At 37.7% G+C, this 17248-nt stretch overlaps 1 protein-coding gene across 2 annotated transcripts in view; it reads right to left on the bottom strand.

The window, feature by feature from the left end:
- The window catches only part of FSTL4 (follistatin like 4), an 878789-nt gene that overhangs the window by 298946 nt on the left and 562595 nt on the right, over positions 1 to 17248 (bottom strand). For both annotated transcript variants that reach the window (XR_006355064.1, XM_043989744.1), the window contains exons 5-6: positions 8655 to 8845; positions 1608 to 1728 (exon numbers count right to left, since the gene is read on the bottom strand). Coding sequence is in view for 1 of the 2 variants with exons in the window: in XM_043989744.1 (XP_043845679.1) it covers positions 1608 to 1728; positions 8655 to 8845 (312 nt within the window). In the remaining variant the exon portion in view is untranslated. The remainder of the gene's footprint in view (positions 1 to 1607; positions 1729 to 8654; positions 8846 to 17248) is intronic.

The following is a 17248-nucleotide window of genomic DNA, read 5'->3' as shown; positions in this document are numbered from 1 at the left end:
CTAGTATCTTTGTCAAGAAAACCCCAAAAGAGGCCATGAAGAATTGGGTATGACTGAAATGACTGAACAACAACAATATGTCTGTCTATCTATCTGTGTAAAGATATATGTAGACATACATAAAACATTATCTCCAGATAAGCATTTGGATTTTTTACTCAAGATTTGTGTTTCAAATATATGCAGAACTGAGAATTTGGGGATTCTATCCACTAGGGCAGATCAGAAACTCATTTGTAATTTATAAAGAATTGCCTAAGTAAGCAAGAGGTTAAGGGGCCTTGACCAGGATCATACATCAGTATATGTGAGAGGGAGGATTTAAAACCAAATACTCCTTCATCTATCATGCCCGGCCCTTTATTAACTACACCAAGTTTTCCCTCAAGCATTTATAAAATTCCTATATTCTCAAAGGCTCATAAAACAAGACCACAAACTTATTCCTGTCTCACAAAAAGATGATATTGGTTTCCGTTTTGCTTATTTGAGGTAATTACAATTTTTATTTTCTGCTGTAGTTTATTGTTAGCATTTCATTCTTTCTGTATCCTTAGTCTCATTATGAATGATCAGAATGTTAATGGCTCAGAAAGAAACCACCATTCTTCGGCAAGAGAAGCTTTCAGGGTACAGCTAGGTGGCACAGTGGATAGAGCACCAGCCCTGGATTCAGGAGGACCTGAGTTCAAATCCAGCCTCAGACACTTGACACTTACTAGCTGTGGGACCTTGGGCAAGTCATTTAATCCTCATTGCCCAACCAAAAAAAAAAAAAAGAAAAGCTTTCAATATGTCAGAGTGGTGTATAGGGCTACACAGGAAAGAGATAGGTAAAAGGGAAAGCTGAGAAAGAAAAGGGGTAACACTAAATGTCTTACTCAGTTCAAGTAAATCAAAAATTGCCTTGTATTTTACAACCAGGTACCCTATTCACTGGGGCTTGTGGATGTAATAGGAATCGCTCTGCTAATTTACCCTTTGGCTCCTTGTCCAAGACTTTAGTCACAATATAAAATTCCTCAGGATATTAACAAATAGAAATAACTTTAAATCCAAAATAGACTAACCCATCTTGTTCGGGAATTTCCACCTTAGCCTTAGAACACATTCTAGTGCCTTTTCGTGGTTCATTTTTGAGAGCTAAATGGAAATAATGCTCTGCATACTGTGCTGCACCACAGATATTCCCCAGTCACAAATGACTGCAGTTTCAGGGTATGAAAAGTGACAATGATAACCTTTCCAGGATGTCATAGTAAACTTTCCACAACACAACACTTAAAGTCATTTTGTAGGAAGCACTAAAAAAAAAAAAATCACTAAAAAAATCACATGAACTTCCAGGCAGCAAAAGATCAAGTTACAACAACTTATAACCGGCTATACATCTGTAATATAGAGATATTTCTTGAAGGTTTTCCTATGTGAAAATCAATTTAACAACTTTTATGAATACTAATAAAAAGGATTATCACTAGTCTCAAAAGGAAGATATTAAGCATAACTGATTGCTCTTGAGAAAGATGTTGTTAGTGTTAGGATGAAGGGATGATAACAATTCACTGTTCACTTTTATAATGCCCCCAGTATAGGGTTTGACTTACGGAAGGTGGTATAGAACTCTTGCAAACTGAGGGAGCCATCGTTGTTGTAGTCATCAAATCGGAGCAGGTCTTCTAGTGAACAACCAAGAAAGTCATTTTCCAGGGGTTTCTCCTTCGTTAGCTATTGAAAACAGAAGACAAAGGCCCAGGTTTGGAGCATATTGCAGAAAGAATAGGAACATCATAGAAAATATCAAGAACAGAGAAGTAGATTGGATATCCAACGAAGAGAAGCAACATTACACACACAGAGGAACCACCTACAAAATGCCAAGCATCTCAAAGCCTCATAAGTATTTCAAGGATCTCTCTAAGAGCCATTTATAAAGCCTTATGACACTAGTATGTCAGAAAAGAAGTCAGTCCAGGGTAAGGTTACGTGGGAAGAAAATTTTCAGAGATAGGGATCTGTCTAAAGCTAGACATTCTGTTAGGGGAAATGCAAAGATTTAACCCTGATTTCCCAAATGCCAAGGAGAGGTCTGTTCCCCACTACAACATGCTACCTATTAAATAGAATTTCAGATGCAAAAAGTTGTCATCCTCTATTCAAAGAACACACAGAGTATATAGTATACCCTCATATGTTAGGAATAGGATGAAGACCATCTGGTATGAACTTGATCAGCTCTTGTTCTGCAGGTGTCAAACATTTTCAGTGGCACCATGTATCTTTTGCCCATGCTACTGTCACTGAAAAAGAAATCTTCCTCTTCCTCCATAACACTAACCCATTTATTGTTCTTCTTTCTTTTTCTTTTTCTTTTTTTTTTGCAGGGCAATGAGGATTAAGTGACTTGCCCAGGGTCACACAGCTAGTAAGTGTCAAGTATCTGAAGATGGATTTGAATTCAGGTCCTCCTGAATCCAGGGCTGGTGCTTTATCCACTGCACAACCTAGCTGCACTCCAATTGTTGTTTATTACGATTCTACATTTATGCTATCATATCATGAATTCTAGCTATTTGGTTTTTGGTCATATCCCCCCAAAGAGAATCTATTTCACTATAAAAGTTTTCTCCAAGTGGGAAGAATCAATAGCTTATCTAATTTTGTACTTTTCTCACACAAGCATAATGAGATACAAATCTGAAACACAGCTGGATGAGAAGACAGTGGAGATACTTAATGAATGTTATTGAAAGAGTAACATATAAAATTATCAAGAATTCTTGTCAGAGCAAATACTTTATTTTGATCCTTGATCTTTTAACATTTTTGAATTCATCATCTTACTGTCCATATTATATCCATTTTCCTGGGGGAAAATTTCACTAGAAATTTAAGTGGATGCCCATTGGAGAGGACAAAGGATAAAGAAGGGTTCTTGTTTCATGCCGGAGAGGTGATGAACTTAAAATGAAGAATGAAATATGCATTTGTAGACATGGCCAACATGGAAATTTTATTTGATTTGAATATACGTATTTTTATGAGGGTTTTCAATTTTCTTTATTTTTATTCAATTATTTATGAGGAGGAAAAAGGAAAGTAGGAAAAAGAAAATAGATGGCTCTTAATGGAAAAAAATTTTAAAAAGAAATGAATACCACTGGGGTGGAAGTAGGACAGAGATTTTGCTATTGTACAACAGAAATATGCAGACCAGCTTTTCTGGTAGATGAGATTTCAGACTCTGGCTCTGCCATCTGTTTGGCCTTAGGCAAGCCTTGGCAATGCTCTGGGGCTCATCTTCCAGCTTGATAAAACAAAAATGTTCTATTAGAGGTTTTTGTGTGTCTTGTTTTCTGTTGTAAATCCTGAGACACAAAGACTCATTATGGGCCAAAGGGCTCAGGCTGTGCCTTTCCAAAAGATGTATCACTTTGGGGGCTCACTGAGACTCTAGTTAGGATGTGATATTGACCTGCAAATTAATCACATACTTTGAGGAGAGGTTAAAGCTCAAAAGTACTAGGAATGGTAAAAGGTAAGACAAGGAAATGAGGTGGCTTGGCATGAGAATTTAGGAAGAGAATAAAAATTATTTCTTATGTAATGAATTCTATGTAATAGGAAGTGTTGAATTAGGTGTCAAAAACTAGTATATTTTCAGTCAGTCAAGAAATTCATAATTAATTAGGAAGATATACCCTCCTTTGCTGCTTTATGTATTATATGTCATTCTTGTCAGTAGTGTGATTATACATGTTTCACAACAAGCTCTCCAGGTTAATATGAATATGGTCCAACACCTTTTAAAGTATAATCTACATACTGAAGTTTTTCTTCATGGTTTTCTTAAGTCTAGATATCATGAAAACAATTAATTGAGCACTGACTGAAATAATTTACAGATTTCAGAGGTATAAATGCTTACACGCTTGACAGTTAATTTAACCTAACTCCAATATACAACTGATTTTCATGTGTATGATTTTCCCTTTTAAAAATGGATGTAGTGTACAAGAAGATGGAATTTCCATTGATCAAATGGCTAAAAGACAGAAGGTGGGGATGGAATGGACATTAGAGATCACCTAATATTACCCCATTCATTTTATTTGTGAAGAAACTGAAGTCCCAAAATGAAAAGTGAGCTGTAAGAGGACACATGGAGCAAATAGCAGTACTGGAACTCAAATTTTATTGGTTCATGGATCTGGGTACTTCATCATGACATTGTAAACATAGTATAATTAGATTATAGCAAAGTATTTAAAAATATTTTAAGATAGCCTTGGAAGTAATATGGAGAGATATAATGAAAGTAAAAATAAATAATATAGTACAATAAAGAGAAATTATATACACAAGAGAAATTATATCAGGAATTTAGGTTTTCAAAATATTTTATATGGTATTTCATTTGATGCTACAACAAACCTATGAATGGGGTACTGTTATTATTTTCATTTTGCAGATAAGGAAAACCAAACGTAGAATTGCCAAGGCTCACATAGTTTATAAAGTACCTGAGGCAAGATTTTAATTCAAATTTTTCTGATTCGAAATCCTGTGGTCTATACACTATAAAACCTAAATGCCTTCAAGATAAGATAAATGATATTGGGGACAGTACAGTATGGTTAGAAGAGGAAAAATTAAGTCATGAGGAATGAGTGACTAAACTATTATGACTCCTTATTTTGTCGTGAGCTACCCATTGTTGGACAGTTTCCAGGAGCAGTTAAGTAACATTAGTCAGGGGGCAGCTGGTGGCACAGTGGATAATGTGCCGGCCTTGGATTCAGGAGGGCCTGAGTTCAAATCCTGCCTCAGACACTTGACACTAGCTGTGTGACACTGGGCAAGAAACTTAACCCTTATTGCCCTGCAATAAATAAATAAATAAGTAACATCAGTCAGCTATACTGTACTGCTGGGGAGAATTTTACTAAATAAATTCAATGATTTGTTCTAGATCTGAGAATCTGTCAGTATCTGATGAGGTCAAAGTTGAGCCCTCTCTTCAAAGGAAACACAAAAGGATTCTGAAATAGGTGACAATGAGCCAGGTAACCATATTTGTCAATGTATGTAACCTTAGTCCTAAGGTACTCAGGGACTGGGAATTCAGATCAGCAAGGGGAATTAGAGTATTGTTCATGCTGTTCATGTTCCTTACTGGCAGGTCAGATAAAGAGCCAGCAGCCTGACACCTTCTTCTGTTCTGGATATATTTATGTTGGTTTCTAGCACTAGGGAGTAGATGAACTTTGTGCTTCTGCTTTGTTGCTCTGACTCTAAGGACATATAAATGGCTGGGAAGCATAGGGGTAAAAATCACTCCTTGGTGCATTCAGACTTTCATAAAATGAAAAAAATAAGACTGAAGAAAAGAATTTTGAAAGAATTCCTAGAAAACTAGCCTACATTATAAACTGTGAGTCCTAAACTGGCTAGGAAACATAAGAAAATTGCTTATCAGGAAAAATCCTGAGAAGTAACAACAACAATTTTTAGGATCAGGACAACTTTTAAAATTTATTTATCATTCTCATCTCAGCCAGTTACATTAAAGACTATTTAAAATAATGATACGAAATAAGTAAACAAACAAAAACTTTTATGCAGCAAGTAAAAAGGTTTATATGAAAGTGAAATCAAACATAAGTTTTCCAAGACCAATCTTGGACAGAGGGAAATACACTTTTTATTGAGAATTGATTTACTGTCCATAAGAGTGACACATTTTTACCGGGTTGTTTGATTTACTATTAAGAGAAAACCCAACTGGTGTAGTATAATTTAGCTGCATTATAATCTAGAGATTTATAAAGGTGGCTTTCAATATGTTAAATTTTAAAGAGGAAATAGCATTCCAATGGCCACACTTGTAAATGGAATCTTTCCACATGAAGGAATTTTTAATTTTGATTCCATAGGATGAGCTGCTCAATAAAGGTATCTCTCTTGTTGGAAGTGAAATTTGACTTTCCTGGCTACTCATTCTTGGGGGGTCATTTATTTTGAGAAAGAAACAGTCTGTCTTTCTTTATTAGATCAATAGGAACCCTTAACTCTGAATGGAAACATAGAAACAAGAGGAAGAATTCTTTATTTTAAATTATCTCAAATAACGGACAAACTGAGATTCAGCTTTTAGCTGAATTTTACTCATATACCCTACCAAAAAAAAAAGAGTATGCTTGATATTCAGGAAACTTCTGAGACCTCTGACAAGGGCAAGTCACTTTTCTTCTCTGGCTCTCTGTTGCTTGGATTCCTGATTTGTAATATGGGGATAAGGAATGCCACTCTCACTCATTCACTACCTCACTGTGAGTATCAGATGATATAATGAATATGCCTCCATAAAAACTGCCAGGTGAGGGCAGCTAGGTGGCACAGTGGATAAAGCACTGGCCTTGGATTCAGGAGGACCTGAGTTCAAATCTAACCTCAGACACTTGACACTTACTAGCTGTGTGACCCTGGGCAAGTCACTTAACCCTCATTGCCCTGCAAAAAGACAAACAAACAAAAAAAACCTGCCAGGTGGGTTACAATTGTGAGTTACCATTTAAGGATCTTATCCTGTCCCTTGCACACAGACTCAGAGATGTCAGAGAAGTTTCAAGGATAGTCTAGGACTGTTTTCAGGACATAAACATCTTTTGCACAACTTTGCCCTAAAAGTAAGTGCATGAAATGCAGAAGCTGGATCAGAGAACATACAATGGCAAAAATGAGGGGATCAATAGATAATTTATCTGAACTATTTCATTAAGAAAAGTTTTGAGATTACAATTAGAAGTCCATGATTTACATCCCAGCTCTATTACTCGCTACCTGTACCATTTTGGCAAGTTGTTTTATCTCTTTGGGCTTCCTCTGAAAAATATTTGGAATTATCTAAATTGCCTGAAATTTTTTCCCCAATTACCACCCTATGGTCAAAGAAAGTGTGATATAGTGACTAAGGTAATGAACTTAGGAGTCAAGATGATCTGAGATCAAATCCTACCTAAGAAACTTTTTAGGTGTTTGACCTCAGGGCAGCAATGAGGCAGGAAGAACTGAATTCAAATCTGGCATCAGTCTTACTGTGCTACTATGGGAAAATTAATCATCGTTTATCTCAGTTTCCACAACTGTAAATTAGGGATAATAAGAGTACCTATTACTGGAAGGAAAGTTATGGCAACTCTGAGCAGCATACTGCAGACACATCACCTTGCAAACAAAGGCCTGTATAGCCAAAGCTATGGTTTTTCCAGCAGTAATGTATGACTGTCAGACTTGGATTATAAAGAAAGCTGAGCACCTCAGAATCAATGCTTTTGAATTGTAGCACTGGAGAAGACATTTTAGAGTTCCTTGGACAGCAAGGAGATCAAAGCAGTTAATTACTTCAGAAAGAAATTCATTCAGACTATTCATTCAGAGGTCAAATACTAATGCTGAAGCTAAAATACTTTGGCCACATAACGAAAAGACGGGACTCCTTGGAAAAGACCCTGATGTTGGGAAATAGTGAAGGTAAAAGGAGAAGGTGAGGACAGAGGATGAGATGTATAGATGTCTTAGAAGTGACAAACATGAGCTTGGGCAGACTTCAGGAGATAGTGGAGGAGAGAAGAGCCTGATGTGCTGTGATTCATGGGGTCACAAGGCATTGAACAACAACAACTAGCATCTACTTCCAGGTTTCTGCTGAGAATCAAATAATATACTATTTCTAACTCACTTAGAATATTACCTCTAATACAATACGCCCTATATTAATGTTATTATTATCACTATTTTTATACTAATTTAAATTTCTTTGTGACCTTGTTTCTTCTTCTGCAAAATGAGGGTTTTAGATGAATGACCTCTACCATTTGGTCCATCTCTAGGTCTATGGCCCCTGTGATCATATCAATAGGGAAATTAAAGTTGAAACAGAGGATACCATATTGAACTTGTGACAGAGACAGAGTCCTGCAGTCCACATGCAAAGATATTTCCATTGTACCATACTACCAAAACAAAGTTAGAAACAGCTTAATCTCTGCATTAAGGAAGGTCATTCTACTGTTCTTTGCTTTGCTGTCTCCAGTACTACTACCATGATGAATTCGAAAGGTCAGGAATTGGTAATTAAAGGTAAGAGTCTGCAGTTTATCATATTTGACTTCTCTGACAAAGTACCTGTCAATAAATACAAAGTGGAGGAGAAGGAACCAAGCTATTATTTATTCTAGCATTATTTCCATAAGGAGGAAGGGACTTGAAGAAGAAAAGGAGTTTCTCTCCTAATTAAAACACTTGAGAACCACTTTGAAGTGTGTATTTTGCCAGCTAGCAGGGAAGGCTTTAGAGCATGTTTGCAAATAACAACTGTGGGTGGTTGGTAAAATGAAGCAACAGACATAATTTTGTTTTTGATAATATTTTGAACTGATCTAAATGAAAGATTGCCAACATCTGGGAGCAAAAATAGAAGGAATAGTGCTTCCAAGATGGATTTCTATATCTGCTTAACACTAACGAGACAGATAGTCAATATTTACCATTCACAGAAGAATTCAACTGTGTTACTATTAATTTTCATATTGGATAAAAATATTATTCCCTTTATAATTCAATTGCCTTCCTGAGCTAAACAATATACTGACCTGAGTCAGTTCAGAGCTGCTGAGATATCCATTGCTATTATAATCTAAGTACTTAAACAAAGATTCCACCAGGAAGTGCTTCTGAGATGATGGATCTGGACCAGGGACACTGCTCTGTGTGTGACGTTGGGCTTGTAGGTCTAGGAGGATGTGCTTCAGACGGTTGTAGTCGGCCATGGTGCATGTGTCACCTGAAAGAGAATACTCTATTAGTGCACTTGGAATAACTTAAAGGAACTCACAGCTTCAGCTGATGAAAGACTTGAGGAAACATTACAATTACCTTTCATAAAATCATGAGATCTCTTTACTGTCACCTAAAGGTTTATGTGCATGCAAACATATTTCCAGAAAGGAGAGAAGTTTTTATCAACAATACTAAGTTGGCCTTCTTTAATGACAACAGGTTTTTGATGGAGGATTACTTAAAAATAGGAAAGGGTGTACACATTTATGATCAGGATACAGACAGAAATTTCAGGGCAATCTCTTTGCCTTCAAAAAATGAAAAATGACACCCTGTATCAATCACTAGCTGTTTCTCTCAGTGACTTGCCCAGTGAATATTGTTAGAATCATGAGGCATTTTGGCAAATGGAGCATGAAACAGACAATGACACTCAGTGTTTTTTTCTCATTGCTGATACATTCCAGAGGGAACACTGAATCAGGTACAGGAGGATAAATTATTCTCTGCACACTAATAGAGTGATGGAGGCACACTAAAAGAGAATGATGAGTCCAGGGCTGTCTCCTGTACAGGTGGATTTCTACTAGAGCCACAATGTCAGCGACAAACTGGGGACTTGACTGTTTTGTTCACTTGTTTGTTTGGTTTTTTTATCACGAATTTTAGAGCCAAGAATTTTGATCTTGGAAGCATGACCTCTGGGATGAAGGCTGGTAAGGAAAAAACTCTTAACTAGTGAATCAATCTTTGTGAGATTATTATTGCCCATTTCAGAGAATGGCATTTGATCTAGTGAGAATTTATACTGATTTTTGAAAGGGAAAATATAGAGAAGCAGAAAACCTTTCATAAAATTATGAATTATAAATTGTGGAACCCTTTTATAGCTTCCAAAAATTCGTCTCAGGTCAAGCAACACCTTACTCTCAAATAAACTTTAAAAGACAAATTGATTTGTGAGGGTTAAGATGCTGGAGAATTGGATTCCCATGGATGAAGACCCCAGAACATTGTTAAACTTCTATCGACAAGACTGTTAACAGGGGTGAGGGAGGGAAAATATGGTGGGATAGGACTGTAGATGAGATCAACCAGAGTGCAACCCTTGGGAGGTAGGGGGAAGTAAAGAAGGCTGATAAATGGTACTATCCTACAATTCTTTAGAAAAAGGTGCTATATTCAGGCGTGTATAAGCTCCTGGAGGAGTTTATTTATGGCTGTCAAGGCTGCCTACACTTCAGGTGGCTGGACACATTCCCACTTGCCTTGTTACAGAAGTGCCACTGGGATTTTTTGTGTAAGTCTTCACACCAAACACTATTACTATCTGGGTTTCATCAAGGTCTTCAAAGCTTGGCAAATATAGCAAGTTTTTTGAACAAGATTTTGGGCCCCAATTTGAACCTCAAAAGTTTGTCAGTTTATATTCCCTGGCTATTAGGCAGTAATGAGGGCTTTGCTATGAGAGTATCTATTTTGTTATGACAGTATCCATTAGATGAATCTGAATTCCAGCAACATTTCAATTCCCCTAATCAGCAAAGACCTTATCCACCCCATGAACCCTCTGCAGGATACAGTGTTATTACAAATTTCTGAGAAAAAGGTGACTGGTACAAGTTATCTATATGAATGAATGAATGAATAAATGAATGAATGAATGAATGCAATAATTTCCCTCATTTGATGGAATTAAGCCTTTGATGTTAAAATATCCGTGACACTCATATTGATGTGACTATTTTTTTTAATCTTGCATATTCAAAAGATCTATTTTGGCCAGCACAATGTTGATCCTTTATGTATTAAAGTCATTCAGCTTCTACATTCTATATTTAAAGGAGGTAAAATATATAATGTTGGAAAATAGCTAACATGTCTCCTGAAAACCTAGTTCAGAGGTGATGACAGAGACTAATCTTACATTTTCACATACCCTACTGATAGGTGTACCAGAAGATAAGCAGAATTTGAAAAGGATACTGAAATTAGTTGGCATGCACAGCAGTCAATCAGTAAACATTTATTAAGTGCACCATGCACTTAATAAACAAACTTAAACTAACTTAAACAAACTTAAAAAACAAACAAAAGTCATTCTTTGACATCAAGGGACTTACAATCTAATGGAGAGAGAGGATGTAAACAAATATAGCTATCTATTAAATGAATAGGAAATAAATAACAAAGTGAAGGCACTAGAAATAAGGTTTATGGAGGGTTCCCTGTGGAAGGTGGGATTTTATTTAGGCCTTAAAGGAAGTCTGTGGCTATGTTTTGCTTGACTATGCATATTGGTTACAAGGGATTTGTTTTGTTTTTATAATGGGGCAAGGAAAGAAAATATTAATTGAAAATAAAATAATTTTAAAAAACTGAACAAAGGAAGTCTGTGGGGTCAAAAGTCAGAGAAGAGGAAGGGGAGTTTTCAAGGCATGGGGGAACAGCAATAAAGAATGTGTGGAGTTGAGAGATGGAGTGCTTTGGTTCACAAGATAGTCAGAAGGCCAGTGTCACTGGATCAAAGAGTACATGTCTTGGAGTAAGGTATAAGATGGATGGAAATGTAGGATCAGGCTAGGTTATGTCGGGTTTTGAATACCAAGCAGAGTTTTTATTTTATTTTATTCTGGAGGCAATAAGAAGTCACTAGAGTTTGTTTTTTTGTTTGTTTGTTTGTTTTTTGTTTTTTTTTTTGGTGAGGCAATTGGGGTTAAGTGACTTGCCCAGGGTCACACAGCTAGTAAGTGTCTGAGGCCGGATTTGAACTCAGGTACTCCTGAATCCAGGGCCAGTGCCTATCCACTGCGCCATCTAGCTGCCCCTGTTTGTTTTTTTTAGTGAGGCAATTGGGGTTAAGTGACTTGCCCAGGGTCACACAGCTAGTACGTGTAAGTGTCTGAGGCCGGATTTGAACTCAGGTACTCCTGACTCTGGGGCCGGTGCTCTATCCACCACTAGAGTTTACTGATTAGGGGGAGGCAGAATTGGAACTACACTTTAGGCAAATCAGCTTAATGATTGAATTCCATGAAATCCATGACTGGATTGGCATGGGAAGAAACTCAAGGCAGGTAAACTTCCCCAAATAGGCTACTGCCGTAATTTATGTCTGGTAATGAGGGCCTGAACAAGAGCAGCAGAGTCAGAGGATAGAAGGTTGAGTATTCAAGAGATGCCGCAAAGGGGAAATTGGCAGGTTTTGACAACAATTTGGATATAGATAGTGAGAGATAGTAAATAATTCAGGAAAACCTCTGCATTCCAAGCCTGAAAGGTAGGGAGGAAGGTGATGTCCACTACTTTAATAAGGAAGATAAGGGCATCAGAGGGCTTAGGGGGAAAGATAATGAGTTCTGTTTTGTACATATTTTGTTTAATATGTTTACTTGACACCCAGATTGACATGTCTGAGAGGGATTTGCAGATGTCAGCTGGTAAGTCAGCAGAAAGATTAGGACATGAAAGATACATTGAAGAGTCAGCAGAATAGAGGGGGTAATCACATCCATGAGAGCTGATGAAATCACAAAGTGAAGTAATAACAGAAGGAGAAGAAAAGAGGGTCCAAGACAAAGAGCATTATAAATAAGAATTCAGCACCTACTTAGCAAGAATAGTCCTTTTATTTATTTATTGTTTTTGCCGGGCAATGAGGTTAAGTGACTTGCCCAGGGTCACACAGCTTGTACGTGTCAAATGTCTGAGGCCAGATTTGAACTCAAGTCCTCCTGAATCCAGGGCCGGTGCTCTATCCACTGCTCCACCTAGCTGCCCCCAAGAATAGTCCTTTAAAGTAATAAGCTACTTATTAGTAGCTACTTAGTAGTAGCAATGGGGGATCTACTCTAAAGGTCTTGTGCACTATCTTCTACACTCTATGACCTGAGAAGCACTGACTTTTCTTTGGTGTCCTGTGGCCCCTGTCTTATCTCACATCTGCTCAGCAGAGGGAGAATTGTGTGGTGTTCTCCCAGCTTCAGTTTGTTATAAGAATGTTATGGTCCCAAATTCCTAGTTTTTGCTATGTGCCTTCTACATTATCTGTCTGATCTTAAGGGACAGCTTTACTCTGGAGAATGATTAACTAGACTGGAAATTTGGGATTGCCACTAGAATTAACTTCACCAAATGTTCCAAAATGAAATGTCCATAAGTACCCTGGATTCTACTTAAAGAAGTCTCACCTTTCCAAAACAAGAGTCTATGACATTGCCACTGAAGACAAATGGGTCCCAGAGGTGATGGGCCAATACTGTAGGTATAATTTTTTTTGGGGGGGGGTGAGGTAATTGGGGTTAAGTGACTTGCCCAGGGTCACACAGCTAGTAAATTGTCAAGTGTTTTTGGTTGGATTTGAACTCAGGTCCTCCTGACTCCAGAGCCGGTGCTCTATTCACTGCACCACCTGGCTGCCCCATAAGTATAATTTCTGCATGCAATAGCTGGCTCCTCTCTTCCAGCATTAGTTCTTATAGTGGTATATGATCATCAAGCCTTGGGATTTTGAGCGGGGAGGGGGGGGGTTAGAGTTCCAGCTGCTAATTCTTCCTTGATTAGAGTATTAAAAGGCAAGACTCAATTGCAAATGTTCACTCCCACAGAGGACTTCTTTTGTCATAACACCATAGGAGCCCAGCAGGCCTTCCTAGGAAGCAGTATTTGCATATAGACATGAAAGGGCTGGCAAAATGCACCTGCTGAGCATTTGGGAGCTAATTGGGAATGTGAATTATAAACTCTGCTCAGTAAGCAGTGTCCTGTGTCTCCAGGCTGGAAGTCATGGATTTCAATAAATCATGGAAGTCTTAATACCACAACAGATTTAACTCTCAATGTCTTCTATTTAATTTATAGAACTTGGTTCAAGATCCAAGTACCCCAGTGGCATATTCAGTGATCTCATTTGTCAAAAAATACGGAAGCTCCAAAAGAATTTGAGTTAGCACTGGCCAAAAACTTTATCTTGTGCTTTGAAAGCCGGATCCTAGACCACACAGTTTGGCACATGGGCATTGGATTCTCTGGCATGGGGTGGGGTTAAAACTGTTCTGCAGAGATCTGAGAATCTAAATTGCACCTCATAGGGCTATTTGAATAACTACCAGGAACAAACCCAGAACTGTCACGGAAGATGCATTACTGATCCACTTTTTCTTTCTTTCTTTCTTTCTTTCTTTCTTTCTTTCTTTCTTTCTTTCTTTCTTTCTTTCTTTCTTTCTTTCTTTCTTTCTTTCTTTCTTTCTTTCTTTCTTTCTTTCTTTGTTTCTTTGTTTCTTTTTTTTTTTTTTTGGTGGGGCAATTGGGGTTAAGTGACTTGCCCAGGGTCACACAGCTAGTAAATGTGAAGTGTCTGAGGCCGGATTTGAACTCATGGCCTCCTGAATCCAGAGTCGATGCTTTATCCACTGCACCACCTAGCTGCCCCCACTGATCCACTTTTGACTCCAATGTTCTTCTCTCCTATGACAGAGAAGCCTCCTAAACCTGGAAGTTTGTCCTGATCCTGGACTTGTGACAACCTAAAAGTATTCTCTGACCTTCTTGACTTTTTGGCTGATTAATTTGTTCTCCCCAGAAATTATATTTTAAAGAAAATACCCAGGTCAATCATGTTTTCATTCTACTCCAAGTTCCTCTGCAGATGGTGTATCTCAGGCCTTGAGATCTGTCACACCCCTACATCTGTACCTCACTCTACTTTTACCCAGCCACATTCTACTTTTAAAATACCTTTTAAGTTTGTTTATCCTATTAAAACATGTATATGTGGTACTGGCTCTGGATTCAGGAGGACTTGAGTTCAAATCTGGCCTCAGACACTTGATGATTATTGGCTGTGTGACCCTGGGCAAGTTACTTAACCCTCATTGCCCTGCAAAAAACCAAAAAACCAAAAACGCGTATATGTGTACACACACACACACACACACACACATATATAAATGTATGTGTATATATATTCATGTGTTTGTGTATATACATGTATGTATTTGTGTATGTATGTTTATCCTTCCTTCTCAAAGAGGACCATAACATTGGGGTGATAGCATGACTTGAAGTGAACTGGATTTAAGTGAGGTAGGGCTGTGCAACATCACCAATCTCACTGTCTCCTCTAGAGCCATCTGTGCCCAGTGGCAAGATATACATCAGGATGACTGGAGATGGCCCCTGATATTTAAGGCAATTGGGGTTGATTTGACCAAGATCACACATCTGGTAAGTGTCTGAGGTGAGATTTGAACTCAGGTCCTCCTGACTCCACAGTCAATGCTTTATCTACTGTACCACTTAGATGCCCTCATTAGAATATGTCACTTGTGGGAAGGGACAATCTTTCATTGTGCTTACATTTGTATTCCCGGTACTAACCACAGTGAAAAACAAATAGTAAGGGCTTAACAAATACTACTTACTTCACTGGACCTGAGAAACTTCACTAAGTTTTCTCTGAACTACCATGTCAATTGACAATTCAAAATTGAATAATTCTCCTTTCATCATTATAGCCTACTTCATTTCATGGTAGAGTTATTTACATATATTCTACATGTTTTATTCACCTACAAAACTGTAAACTCGACAAATCCAGGAACAATGTCTACCCTTTCATTAATTTAATATGACCTCCTTCAAACCACATCCCCCATCATAGGACCTTGAACACAGCCTTTACTCAGTAAAGGTTTATGTCATATACATCAACTGTAACTGGCTCTAGCAAGGTTGACAAACTAATATGTTCTCAGACATAAATTCATCAGTAGGATTGAGGCATCTGAACAGAATTAAGATGGGGATTCTGCACTGCTGGAGGTTGGGCACAGGGGCTTTTTCCTAGGGATACCAAGTAGTATAAATAAGTGAGTCTAGCCATAAAGAAAAAAGAAGAGGAAAGTAAGAACATAGACACTGAAGAAAAACTATGCCATCATCAAAGTTTTATTACAAGCTGGTAGAGACAACATCTCAGGGTACATGTCTTTATTACTTGTCAGTAGACTGCAAAGAGAAGATGCTGATGAAAGAATGAAAAAGTATAATCATTTTCTCCCTTTCTTCAGTCATCCAGTACATACATAATGTGATAAAGTTTTCCTCTAGTGATGGAGGAAAATGTTCACAATCCTTAATCAGGTTGAGAGGTAAACAGCCAAAATATTTGAAGTACCTAGTATATGTAGTTGTATTATCTAAAATGGTTTTATAACTTGCTGTTACTATTCAGTTGTTTCAGTGGTGTCTAACTCTTTGTGGCCCCTTTTGCAGTTTTCTTGTGATATTCAAAGACACTGGAGTGGTTTGATGATTCTTTCTGCAGCTTATTTTACAGATGAGGAAACAGGCAAATGGTTTAGAAACTGGCTCAGGGTGACACAGCTAGACAGTGTCTGAGGTTAAATGTGAACTCGGGCCTTCCTGACTCCAGGCCTGATCCTCTATCCTTTGTGCCACATAGCTTCCACTTGCTAAAGTACCTGCAACTGTGGCAAAATCATAATGACAGTAGTTCTGATAAAGTTCCTTAGATCCACAATATCATTTACTAGTGAATACTGCAAAATATAATCTAGCTTATTGGACTTTAAGTGTGTGTGTGTGTGTGTGTGTGTGTGTGTGTGTTTAGGGATGACATCATAGGAATGTGGAAAATCACTTTAGTGTCTGAATTCAGGAACAATTGAACTAGAAAGAGATCTGAAGCATACAGACTCAACAGTAGGGTATTACAATAGTCTATACATGAAGAGATAAAGGCCTATAGTAGAGGGATAGCTGTGTCATAAGAGAGTAGCAGGCATATTCAAGACATTTTGAAAAGGTAAAAGAAATATTATAATAAACAAATAATAAATAATATAATAAAAATAAAATAAAATAATAGATTAGATATGGGTGGGAGTGAAGGTGAGCGATAGTGAGGAGTTGATAATTACTAGGTTGTCAGGCTGAAGTACAGGGAATATGGTATCATGATCTAAGATAATGAATTTTACTTTGGTGACATTGAGTTGAAGATATCTACTGGAAAATTACTTTGAGATGTCAAAAAGGCAACTGGAGATATAAGAGGGGGAGGGAGTAGAGAGGGTACAATAGTATAAGAATATTTGCAAAACATCAGTATAGAAGGTAAGTAAAACCATGGTTGGTAATGAGGTCACTGTTTAAAGTAGCACAGAAGGAAGATGAGTAGCCAAGACAGAGCTCCGTGGGAAACCAATGGTGAGAGGGTGTGATGTGGATGAGGATTGAGAAAAGGAGACCAAGAAGGAGAGGTCAGAGGTAGGAGGTAGGAATAGGTAGGCAGGAGAGAGTACTGTCTATAAAAATTAAGAAAGCATAAAGGAAAGCAAATTTTCAATACTGTCAAAGGCTTTAGAGAGGTCCAAGAGATTGG

Source organism: Dromiciops gliroides, chromosome 2, assembly GCF_019393635.1.
Source record: "Dromiciops gliroides isolate mDroGli1 chromosome 2, mDroGli1.pri, whole genome shotgun sequence".
Taxonomy (NCBI): Eukaryota; Metazoa; Chordata; class Mammalia; order Microbiotheria; family Microbiotheriidae; genus Dromiciops; species Dromiciops gliroides.
This window is presented reverse-complemented; position numbering and strand designations above follow the sequence as displayed.